This window comes from Aspergillus terreus, genomic scaffold (genome assembly GCF_000149615.1).
Source record: "Aspergillus terreus NIH2624 scaffold_5 genomic scaffold, whole genome shotgun sequence".
Classification (NCBI taxonomy): Eukaryota; Fungi; Ascomycota; class Eurotiomycetes; order Eurotiales; family Aspergillaceae; genus Aspergillus; species Aspergillus terreus.
The window spans coordinates 870,073-882,130 of NT_165928.1; the positions used below are offsets into that span (position 1 = coordinate 870,073).

Here is a 12,058-nt window from a genome sequence, read left to right on the forward strand (position 1 = left end):
ATAGAGAGTAGTTATTCTGGAGTAGATGGATCTCCCGGTCCAGTTAGGCGAGAAGTGATCGACATACGCTGTGCAGACTTTTTTTGCATAGTTGGTTTATGCACAGGGTGTATCAGAACTACAGATCATCTGATATCAAAACAACTGACTACTTCATAGTCTGCAATCAAGCCCAGTACTTTTCCAGGAAATCCTTCACGCTGGTCGGATGAACATGCGGGCACAATGCGTTCAACACTGGCTTGACCACAGAGCCGCCACGGCCACAAAGCATAGTATACTGACAGTCGAGTCTGGCAAGAATGTCACTGGGGTCGAATCCACGCAGCCGCTCATCCAACTGAGCTTGTGTGAATGTTCTGATTTCAATCTTCTTTCCCACGTACCGCTCGCACAGCTCGATCACCTCTCCAAGTCCAATGACGTCTCCTGCCATTCCCAACTCTCTGCCACCCCACGGCTCCTCCATCTCCAACGCAGCAACCACAAACCGACCAACATCGCGGATATCCGTCATAGTGAGAGTCGGGAAAGAACCGTCCTGCTGGACCGGCACTTCCACCCACGGGCCTTGCGGATCGTTCAAATGGAACATGAGCGGGCCCTCGCTGAACCCAGCCAACGCTTCCGACGCGCGTGGAGCGCCGATGCCCAGATAGTTCATAAACATTCCACACGGGAATAAGGCGGCGTCGATCGTCTTTCTCGCCATAGCCGCCTTGACCTCGTCCCATACGACGATCTTGGCGTGGTCCAAGTCTACCTCATGGTGCGCTGCGAGAGACAGGGCGAACTCCGATGGCGCGAAACGCGCACATCCGGCCTCTTCAGCGGCATGAAGGAGATTGATTTGATACGGGACGAACTCGGGACCCGGAATCAGCAAGGCGCTGATTGCAGCCGAGACGCCTTGGAGAGCGCGAACAAGGGAGTCTTTGGAGGCATAGTCCACGTAGCGAATTAATACACCTGCGGGGGATGTTGAGGTTGTTCCATCGCTGTGTTGGTCGTTCTTGCGGGACAGGATAATGGGAGTGTGGTTTCTCGACGCAAGGGCCGAGACAATCGATGCTCCGATGGTGCCGGTTCCTCCTGCGACTGCTACTTTCATCTTGACGGTATGGGATGGGGAGTTGCAAGGAGAGAGAAGAGTTGAGTCATTCTATATCGTAAGGTTTGTTTTATACGAGGCGTCAAGAATACGAGCGAATCGGCGAATGACATGACAAATCATCTATCCGGCGATCTCTTGATGCTGTTTCATTTGACATAAGCATGCAGCGGGGATGGAACCTTGGAGTATGTCACAGAATATTCGGGAAATCCATGAAGACACTCCTGTCAGTCAAATGGAAATGAACAATTGGCCTGGGCGCATATCTTGACCATTCTCCAATGACTCTACTGTGTCAACACATCAGGTTGAACAGTTGTGTCAGAGATCAAGTTTATAGATCCGCGAAGCAAGTCAAACAGTTCTCGGGTTGTCCAACGGGGCACGATGATCCTAATGTTTGGGCCTCATAGGTGAATGGATCACACGAATGTTCCTCGCCATATGCAAATGGATCTTAGATATTGAGCCATCTTATAAAACAAAATCAACACCATAACCAGAAACCGAAACACAGTATGAACACAGAAAGATCCCCCAGTAGGGCTTCATTGGGATATTGAAGAGGAAAATTGCCTATTTCTTATTCCGCATGGATCGTCGCCGACCCTTTCCTTCGTCATGCTCTTCTTTGACTGGTGTCGTAGCCGGTTTTGCTTGTGGCTTTCCTGTGGCTTTCTTCGGTTTCGTCTCTTCATCGCTTTCTTCTTTTGGTGCTGGAGCTCGCTTGCGCTTCGTACCACTGTCGGTTCCATTCGTATCATTGCCATTGACATCCTTTGCAACAGGACCGGTCTTCTTCTGCACATTCGGAACAACAGCACTGGTCCGACCCCCGACCGTGATGAAGGTGATTTTGTCTCCATTTGGGAGAGCAGATGCGACATTCTTCTTTCCCTTGCTCCACCTATGCTTGAACAACCAATGTTCGGGGAACTTTTCTGAATCTGCCAGCAAGTCTACCGAAGTTGAACACACGTAATGAATAGCAGAATTTAGCTCCTTGATCTGATCGTCATTCAGTGTATTGCTGTACTGTTCGGGGTGTATCTTTGCATGGTAAAGAATCTCGTCTCTGGTCACGATTAGCAAGAGGCTTGGAATCTGTAACGACAGAAGTGAAAAGCCATACCCCATCCAATTACCAATGCCACTGATATTAGCCTGGTCTAAGAGGAGAGCCTTGATAGGAACTTTCTTGCTCCTCAACTTGTTGGCCAGCCATGTCTCTGTCACAATGTCTTTATCGACCACCGGGTCTGGGCCGTTCTCTTTCAGCGGGGTATGGTTGCGAATGTCGTCCGCAGGGCAGTCCACGAGTCGGATCCTGCCCAGTCGGCGAAAGTCAACAAAGGCCGCTTCGGTCTTGGGCTCCCCATCGGTCTCGAGCAAAAACTTCCAGTATTTAGGCGGCCACTCCTTATCTTCAGGTTTGTCTGTACGGTAGTAATAGGTATCCGCGTCGCGAATCTTCAGCCAGCCCGCCATGCCGAAATGCATGACGGGATGGGGGGGTGACGACATGGCGATCCAAAAATATTTGCCCTGTTGTCCGGCCCCAACGACCTTTTTGCCCTCCATCGCTTTCTGGAACTCGGCCGCACTGGTCCCAACCTTTCCATAGATGATGGGGTCTTCTTGAGCGGAGACCTTGGTCAGGGTCTTTCCAACCAGGTGCTGGCGGATGAAATGGACAATGCGGAAGACCTCCGCCAGCTCAGGCATGATGATATGAGACTAGCGATGCTGTGACTGTAGAATTGAATGAAGAATGGGTGGTATACACGAGATGGAAGGAAAGTGTTCTGATAAGTTGACTCGATGTTGAACGCGATCTGGGCAACGCGTCACGGGTCACGAAGTCCCGTGATTCATTAACCATTTTAGGCAGTGTATACAACAACCTACACACTTGAACGAGTAATTCTCCATAACCCTCTAAGCTCTATAGAGTAACTAAATATATCACATTATCGCCAAGAAGCTTATACAGTTGTCAACCACACGTGCAAATGTTCGTTGTTAGGTATCACTGCTAACACTTGCATCATTCGCAGATACCTACGATTCCCTTGGATATTGTATCCAAACAGCCAAAGCTACCGCTCCTTCGTTAGAATTGCTTCTTACATAGCTCCCTACCATCATCGCCTCCGAGTACTAGTGGAGAAAAGAAAAAGAACCAGGTCACAAAAAGCTTTACTTCCAAGTGATTTACTCCATAGGGCTCGCAGGTCTTACTAAGGCTTCCCGAGCAGGTTTAGCGCGTCTCTCCATCTCCGTAGCATTTCCGCTGATGACGATGATCAACTCGCCTCTCAAGAGCGTCTGACGGAAGCTCCAGAACCCCAGCTACGAGAACTCTCGCCTATATTCTGTCACTGAATACTTAGCTCCTTCATCTCCATTTTAACATCTACAATCTGGCGTGGTTCTGGTCAACTACATCCCAGTCAGGTGGACAGGCCCCAGGCTGGAAAATGTCGCGCGCAACGTCGACGGCGACCCCCGAACTGAGTCCGCAGTTCTGTTTCAACGAGAAAGTCCTCCGAGGTAGGCAAGGTCCTGGAATTTAGTTTATCTTCGGTCCGTGCGGCAAGCGGCGGGGCTCATCCATCTGTATTTGTGTATTACTAGATTTCCTCCGAATTTCAAGGTCGACGATCGACGACTCGATCACTCAAAATCTCAATGCGTTATTCACGCCCTCGCGCGAAGGATTCGACCCTTCCTCGACGGCCATCCGCCAGATAGATTCCAAAGCCGGGAAATCCATAGACCCCGCCGCCTGTCAGTCCTTCAAGGATAAAGTGCTGTTCCCCTCCTGGCAGACTCGCTCCGACGTTCTCAATTATTGCGCCGGCGTGGCGACCAGTCCCGACCCGGACGACCCGGATCTTATTCTGCGGCAGACCGAGTCCGCCCGGGACCGTGAGCGCGTGGTCGATGAACGATTAGACCCGTATTCAGCGCGATTCTTTCCCCGTGAGGCACGAACCGAATCGTTGGCGAACTTGATCCGGAACCAGCGCAGTGTGGAAGAGATCATCCGGGCTAGAACGTGGGGTCTGGTCACAGAGCGATGTGGAGGGTCCTCCGAGAACTGGGAGGAGGCCCTGAACAGTTGGCGTGAACGACAGCAGCGGTAGACGGAATGACTCGAGACTTTCGAGTATGTCGGCCGGCTGATGGATCAGCAGGCTACGACTGCGTTACGCATGTGGGAACAAGAGGGAGTGTTCCCCTGGCACTACCCGTTTTTGCGACCATCTGGATATGGACTTAGAAACAGGGGTACAGCAGAGTGTACATAATTCATGTATAATAGTTGCATCGCAATGGCGTTACGATCTCCGATCCGATCTGACTTCTCGGTGTTGCACAAAGAACACTATAGATCAGAGGGATTGAACCCATTCTGGAGGGATTCCGGTTCTTCGCGCTCAATAGGGTAGCAAGAATGGTGTGCAGCGTGGTACAATTGACATAAGTCGCATCTAGGGCTTCCAGGGACGCCGATGCACGCAAACGTCGTATTTTTCGTTTCGGATAATTATTTCGTCTGGTGCCGAACACCATGGCCGGTCGAGGGAATTCGAGGCAGATGGCTCGAGACTGAAGATTCCTAAAACACCAATTGTCAAGAATCTCAAGATATGAGTGTGTTGCACCTGATCCGGTGAACCAAAAGCCGTCGTGGGTGGTGGTGGTGGCCCTAGCTTATCGCTGACTACTAGTCTAATCGCTCCGTCTTTCCCCCCGCGCACTTCCAGCTTCGTCGACCGCACAAGTCGTCACTTGCCAAGTTCTCCGACCTGCACCAGCCGCCAGCCTGGCACGACACTCCCACCATGCCGCAACAATTGAGCTCCAAAGACGCCTCCCTGTTTCGCCAGGTGGTTCGCCATTATGAGAACAAGCAACACAAGAAGGGTGCGTTCTGATCTGAAAATCTGTCCCCTCCCCCGATCCGAGTAACAAGTAACACGGCCCGGACTCGAAGACGGCTAACCTCGTTGTTTTTCCCGCGACCCCCAACAGGTGTCAAGATTGCCGATCAGATCCTCAAGAAGAACCCGAAACATGGCGACACCCTGGCTATGAAGGCCCTGATCATCAGCCAACAAGGTCAACAGGAGGAGGCATTCGTGCTGGCCAAGGAAGCCCTGAAGAACGACATGAGGTCGCATATCTGTTGGCACGTCTACGGCCTGCTGTACCGCGCTGAGAAGAACTACGAGGAGGCGATCAAGGCCTATCGGTTCGCTCTGCGCATTGAGCCAGATTCTCCCGCCATCCAGCGGGATCTGGCGCTGCTCCAGATGCAGATGCGCGACTACCAGGGATACATCCAGAGCCGCACCGCCATGCTGCAGGCTCGTCCCGGATTCCGACAGAACTGGACCGCCCTCGCGATCGCACACCATCTATCGGGAGATCTGGAGGAAGCCGAGAAGGTGTTGACGACGTACGAAGAGACCCTGAAATCGCCGCCGCCAATTTCGGACATGGAGCACTCCGAGGCTGTATTATATAAGAATATGATCATGGCGGAGGCTGGAAAGCTGGACAAGGCCCTGGAACACCTCGAGAAGGTCGGACACAGATGCACGGACGTGCTGGCAGTGATGGAGATGAAAGCGGACTATTCGCTGCGGTTGGGAAAGCTCGCGGAGGCGGAGGCCGCCTACACGGCCCTCTTGGACCGGAACCCGGAGAACTCGATTTACTACGACGCTCTGATCAAGGCCAAGGGTATTCCGGAGAACGACCACAAGGCCCTGAAGGCCGTGTATGATTCGTGGGTGGAGAAGTGTCCACGAGGAGACGCCCCTCGTCGGATTCCGTTGGACTTCCTGGAAGGGGAGGACTTCAAGCAGGCAGCCGACGCTTACCTGCAGCGCATGCTGAAGAAGGGCGTTCCCTCCCTCTTCGCGAACATCAAATCCCTGTACACGAACACGAGCAAACGGGACACTGTGCAAGATCTCGTGGAAGGCTATGTTTCCGGAAAGGTCCCCACTGAGAACGGTTCTGCCGAAGGCCAGGCCAACGGCGATAACAACGAGTTCCTCGCATCCTCCCACTATTTCCTCGCCCAACACTACAACTACCACCTCAGCCGCGACCTGGCCAAGGCTATGGAAAACGTCGACAAGGCCATCAAGCTGTCTCCCAAGGCTGTGGAATACCAGATGACCAAGGCGAGAATATGGAAGCACTACGGCAATCTCCAAAAAGCGGCCGAGGCCATGGAGGAGGCGCGCAATCTGGACGTGAAGGACCGGTACATCAACTCCAAGGCCGCCAAGTACCAGCTCCGCAACGATGAGAATGACAAGGCTCTCGATAACATGAGCAAGTTCACCCGAAATGAGACCGTGGGTGGCGCGTTGGGCGATCTCCACGAGATGCAGTGTGTCTGGTACCTGACCGAAGATGGCGAGTCCTACCTGCGCCAGAAGAAGCTGGGCCTCGCGCTCAAGCGTTTCCACGCAGTCTACAACATTTTCGACACTTGGCAGGAGGACCAGTTCGACTTCCACAGCTTCTCGCTCCGTAAGGGCATGATCCGCGCATATGTCGACATGGTCCGTTGGGAGGATCGTCTGCGCGAGCATCCATTCTACGCTAGAATGGCGCTGTCGGCCATCAGGGCATACCTTCTTCTCAACGATCAGCCCGACTTGGCCCATGGCCCCCTGTCCACCAACGGTGCAAGTGACATTGCCGACGAGGCTGAGCGAAAGAAGGCCCTCAAGAAGGCTAAGAAGGAGCAGCAACGGCTGGAAAAGCTCGAAGCCGAGAAGCGGGAGGCAAGAAAGGCCGCCAGCGCTACGGCCAAGGGTGCCGATGGTGAGGTGAAGAAGGAAGATCCTGACCCGCTGGGCACCAAGCTTGTCCAGACGCAGGAGCCTCTGAAGGAGGCGACAAAATTCCTCACTCCTCTCCTCGAGTTCAGCCCGCAGAACATCGAAGCCCAATGTCTTGGATTCGAGGTCTACCTTAAAAGAAGTATGTTCAATCTCCCTATCCGACATGTGTGAAAATGCACTAACGTAGTCTCCAGACAAGCATGCGCTTGCGCTTAAGTGTCTCTCGGCCGCCCACGCCATCGACGCTTCCCACCCGACCCTCCATGTTCAGCTACTTCGCTTCCGCAAGGCCCTCGACAGCCTCTCGGAACCCCTTCCTCCCCAGGTGGCCGAGGTCGTCAATGCTGAGTTTGAAACTCTTCTCCCGAAGGCTCAGAAGCTTGATGAGTGGAACGAGTCCTTCCTCTCCACGCACAAGAGCAGTGTTGCGCACACGCAGGCTGGTCTGACGTGCCGGCAGATCCTGAACCCGGAGTCCAAGCCACAGTGCGAGAAGGACCTCATCGCAACCCTTGACTCCAGCGAAATCTCTATGGAGACGGCCCTTGCCGGTCTGGAGCTCCTGAGCCAGTGGGGAAGCGACCAGGCCGCCAAGTCCGCATACGCTCAAAAGGCCAGTAGCAAGTGGCCCGAGTCGACAGTCTTCAACCTGAACTGAGCGTTGCCGAGTATTGATGTGAACACTGTCATTAGCAGGTCCCTGTGCGGCCGAAGAGAAGAATCTCCCGTCGGTGCCTTGGCCAGATTCATTGATCTTACCAGTCAGTGAGAACTCGGTATCCGCTCGTCTGAGTGGGATGAAATGCAGACTCCGCACTGGGAAACGAAGAATTTATGGAGACAGTAAGACTTTCTATACTACCATACCGCCTGACGAGAAATTCAAAATGAATCTATTTGTATCATTAGTATTGCGAAAGACTGATTTGGATAGCGTAAACTTGGATACTATTATATTCATATATGTCTAGCGACTTGGATTTACCAACGGGCGTCACTGGGGGCTTTCTTTTACACTATCAAGATATTTACAATACCGATTGGCACGTCCGTTGAACCGTTGAGAAGTGGAAAGTGTCGTGCATTTGCTCTGGTATATATAGAACCCCTATGTAGCTAATATACAGGAAAACAAGCTGTTGGTACAAAAGAGCATTGGCAACGCCCCATGCCAGTCCATGTCTATAGATAAATCATTCATGCAGATGGTCCCTCGGTCCCTCCTCTAGATGTCTTCGTCGATATTTCCAATGATCGGCTTGCGCTTGAGGGTCTCCTCGTCCTCACCGTAGCCATACTTGATCCACATGCGCTTCCAGAACGGCACGGGCGCCGGGCGTTCCTCGCCAAGGATGTACTCGCTGCCCTGGGCGATGCGCCGCGAGCGCTCCTCATCGTCGTAAGAGAGCACGTAGCGCTGCATGCGGGACGCAATGCGCGGATCCATCACGACTTCGTCCACCCACTCCCGCTCCTTGTCCGGGTTCGCCTCATCCTTCTTGTGCACGGACTTGTGCCACTCGCGCTCCTCCTCCTCGAGCACGGACTTGTGCCACTCGCGCTCCTCCTCCTCGAGCACGCTTTGCTGCTCGAAGTTCCCAGACGACAGACCGTCGGCCGAGACAGCGGCGGGGGTCGCATCAAGACCTCCATCTCCGAAGGTGAGCTCCGAGCCCGCCGTCGACGAGCCGTCTGTGTACGGGCGGGCTTGCGCCGCGAGCACAATGCCGGCGACTTCGCGGCCCACGCGCTCGGCGAGAGCGCGCTGGTTGAGGTACCGGTAGAGCCGGATGGGAGTGTTCAGGAAACCCAGGATATGCGGGAAGGGCACGGGCACGGAGCCGTCGAGCGACGGCGGGAGCGACGGCGGCAATTCACGCGAGGCATACTCGGCGGGGGCGAGATATGCGGGCGTCGGGCCGGTGGGTTTGGCGGGCTTCTCGTCTTTCTTTTCCTCCGGGGTGTCGGTCTTCTCCGGTGTGTGTTCGGGGGCGGGGGCATCGTCGGTCGAGCCGGTGGTGCTGCTGTCCGTCTCGGGGGCAGGGGTGGCTTCGACGGGCACGGGCGGCAGCGGGGGGTCGAGCGGGCCGAGCCAGCCCTCGTGGAGACCGCGGATGTATTCCTTCCAGGTGTGGCGGCCGATGACCAGATCGCCCTTGGGGCCGGGCTCCTCGGTGACGCCGATGCGGGAGCGGGCGTCGGCGATAACGTCCTCGGTGGAAGTGGACTCGTCGACTACGCTAGAGGGTTCGCCGGCCTTGCGGCGCAGCTTGCGGGTACGCTCGGCCAGGGCGGCGCGGATCTCGCCCTGTCTCCGGCCCTCGATGACCTGGTAGTCGAGAGCGGCGGCGACGAGGATCGGCTTCACGTATTCCTTGAAGTGGTCGCGGGCGACACGAAGACCGTCACCGGGGGGGGCGGCGAGGTAGACGGTAACCTTGCGGCGGGTCTGCTCGACAGGGAGGGTGTCTCTGGAGAGATGGGCGACGAGATCGCACCATTTTTGCTGCGCGTGTCGCTTCTCTCGGCGGTCGTAGATCAGGGCTGCGGTGAAGGAGCCGGTGATGGTGAGGAAGATCATCCAATTGCGGGAGGGGAGTCTCAGGCGGAAGTTCGGCATGCCTGAATGGTACGTTAGAGGCTTCAATTCTTCTTCAGGGAGATATAGGGAACATACCCATCATTCGCCATACTGGGTTTGGAGGCTTTGTGGTGGTTTTGGCCTGGGCAGCTGGCCCGGCGGAATTGGAAGATTCCGCCATAGAGTGGTGAGATTGAAAGAGGCTTGTATGCGCTGGAGTGCGTGAAACAATTCTAAACGACTAATTGGGTAAGTTCGAGAGAAGGATCCCCTCTCGTGGTTCTTGATCAGCGATAACGTCGAGAGTCTCGATAGCAAAAAGTTCGGGATGGCGGAGCTGGAGGTTTCTCCGTGCCGGTCCCCAGCCCCGATGCCGCCAGGGTACTTGGAGTTGCTGCGGGAATGTTATGGGGCCGGATGTACCTCGGTCACGGGGGTGATCTGATCTGGATCCAATGTCTCTGGAACTAGACTATTGATTCAGGTTACAGTCTTCTAACGCGCGCACATTTCTTCGGCCAGATAAACATGTCAGGCACAATGTAAATTGGATCACGCATAGTCTGTCTACAGTCCGGATCTTGTTTACCGAAGGGGTACTGCTCCTTCCCCCTTCAGTTCAGTCTCAATCCTCTCATATCATCTCGGAAAAGCCATCCACTTGTACAGTAGTCTGTTTCCACGTCCTAAAACCTTTCTCTGAGACAATGTTGGCATTGGGCGCGGCTCGAACGCGTCTGGGCCGAGTAGCTACTGCGCCAACACTACGGATGCAAGCAAGACAGTCCTACTCTACGAAACGCCCGTCGTCTAATCGCGTGAGGCACATTGCCATCGCCAGCCTACTCACTACGCAGGGGCTCTGGTGGTTTATGACCACTGGCGATGACGATGTCCCTCGTCTCGAAAAGCCCCCAACGGAGCATTTGGTTGTGGAGACCTGTCCCTCGAAAGACTCAGTGACACAGACCATCTCGCAGGGATCATACTCTTTCTCCGTCAGAAATGTTGCAGGCGTCAACCGATACGACGGCGCTCAACTGGCTTCCAATAGCCCCTGCGAGGACCGATTCACCCACGGCAAAATCGCTCCCCTATGGGACGAGAGAACCCCATGGATGGCCTGGGCGGTTTTCGACGGACATGCAGGCTGGCAAACAGCTGCATTGCTAGAGAAACAGCTGCTTCCATATGTGCTACGCACCCTGCGCCAGATCAAGGCGCCTTCCAACGCGGAATATGTCCCAGAGGACCTGGTTCAGCAGGCGATCGTGGAGGCGTTTATGAGCCTCGACAACTCGATTATCAAGACGGCGTTGGCTACGTCTCAGAGCAACGATTCGCTGCCAGAGAAGGTGGCCAGACTTCTTCCCGCGTATGCTGGTTCTTGCGCGTTGCTGTCTCTGTACGATCCTGTCTCCAGCACTTTGCATGTTGCGTGTACGGGCGACTCCCGGGCAGTTTTGGGGCAACAACAGCACGACGGCACATGGGAAGCGGTTTCGTTGTCAGTAGACCAGACCGGTAGCAACGAGGACGAGATCGCCCGCCTCTGCAAGGAGCACCCAGGCGAAGAGAACATCGTGAAGGACGGGCGAGTCCTCGGAATGATGGTCTCACGAGCCTTTGGGGACAGTCGATGGAAGTGGTCTTTAGACTTCCAACAGGATGTGAAGCGGAGATTTTATGGCCCAGCACCCCTGACGCCGCGGTACGATGTTCGCACGCCGCCATATCTGACCGCGGAGCCGGTTGTGACCAGTACGAAGATCGACCCTTGCACGCCGTCGTTCTTAGTCATGGCTACAGATGGCATGTGGGATACGGTCTCCAGTCAACAAGCTATCGAGCTCGTGGGGAAATGGCTGGAAGACCAAACAAAGGAGAAGAAAGTAGACCACCTGGAGGCCACGTACGAGCCGTTCGACTTTGGTCAATTTTGGAAAGGGGTCAATTGGAAGTTTGTCGAGGAGAGGACGACAGTCCAGGATAACAATGCCGCAGTCCACTTGGTGCGAAACTCTCTCGGTGGGAACCATCATGAGTTGGTCGCCGGACGACTTGCCTTTAGCGCACCATTTTCGCGGAATGTGAGGGACGACATCACGGTCCAGGTGGTATTCTTCAACGTCCCTGGGCTTGGATGATGAGATGTACAATAAGGACCAAGCATAGAAAATTAGAAAGCATGCATGATACAGAATCGAACCACAGCCGAATGATAGACCAAGGGTCTTCTAGACCATGCAGGTCCAACCCCGGCATGATCGACCGTTCGCATATGTACAATACAGTAAGGAGTAAGGTAGGGGTGGTTTAGTTAGGGGGAGCCCCTCTGCGCCAGAGGTCCCAACGGGAAGCCGTACCAAGCACGATCCAGACTCGCATCGAATACACATCAGGTACCAGGGGCCCTCTCTTTTCTTCCTCTTTCTTCATTCTCTCACCCTTCCTCTCTTTTTCCCTCTTCCCGACTCTCTCGTGGTC

The 12,058-nt window shown here is 54.5% G+C and overlaps 5 protein-coding genes across 5 annotated transcripts; 2 read left to right on the forward strand and 3 right to left on the reverse strand.

The window, feature by feature from the left end:
• Positions 1 to 166: 166 nt before the first annotated feature.
• On the reverse strand, positions 167 to 1,111 carry ATEG_03871 (aromatic alcohol reductase; the record flags this gene model as incomplete). The annotated part of the gene is made up of 1 exon (XM_001213049.1): positions 167 to 1,111. One exon carries the CDS (start codon positions 1,109 to 1,111, stop codon positions 167 to 169), a length of 945 nt encoding a protein of 314 aa, XP_001213049.1.
• A 579-nt stretch (positions 1,112 to 1,690) lies between these two features.
• On the reverse strand, positions 1,691 to 2,839 carry ATEG_03872 (putative formamidopyrimidine-DNA glycosylase; the record flags this gene model as incomplete). Its single annotated transcript, XM_001213050.1, has 2 exons — positions 1,691 to 2,189; positions 2,247 to 2,839. The coding sequence occupies 2 exons, from the start codon at positions 2,837 to 2,839 to the stop codon at positions 1,691 to 1,693; spliced, it is 1,092 nt and encodes a 363-aa protein (XP_001213050.1).
• A 2,126-nt stretch (positions 2,840 to 4,965) lies between these two features.
• On the forward strand, positions 4,966 to 7,648 carry ATEG_03873 (peptide alpha-N-acetyltransferase complex A subunit NAT1; the record flags this gene model as incomplete). Its single annotated transcript, XM_001213051.1, has 3 exons — positions 4,966 to 5,047; positions 5,156 to 7,129; positions 7,185 to 7,648. The coding sequence occupies 3 exons, from the start codon at positions 4,966 to 4,968 to the stop codon at positions 7,646 to 7,648; spliced, it is 2,520 nt and encodes an 839-aa protein (XP_001213051.1).
• Positions 7,649 to 8,215: 567 nt separating this feature from the next.
• Positions 8,216 to 9,752, reverse strand: ATEG_03874 (Tim22-complex subunit TIM54; the record flags this gene model as incomplete). Its single annotated transcript, XM_001213052.1, has 2 exons — positions 8,216 to 9,612; positions 9,668 to 9,752. 2 exons carry the CDS (start codon positions 9,750 to 9,752, stop codon positions 8,216 to 8,218), a joined length of 1,482 nt encoding a protein of 493 aa, XP_001213052.1.
• A 526-nt stretch (positions 9,753 to 10,278) lies between these two features.
• Positions 10,279 to 11,718, forward strand: ATEG_03875 (PP2C family serine/threonine-protein phosphatase; the record flags this gene model as incomplete). The annotated part of the gene is made up of 1 exon (XM_001213053.1): positions 10,279 to 11,718. The coding sequence occupies one exon, from the start codon at positions 10,279 to 10,281 to the stop codon at positions 11,716 to 11,718; it is 1,440 nt and encodes a 479-aa protein (XP_001213053.1).
• Positions 11,719 to 12,058: the final 340 nt, after the last annotated feature.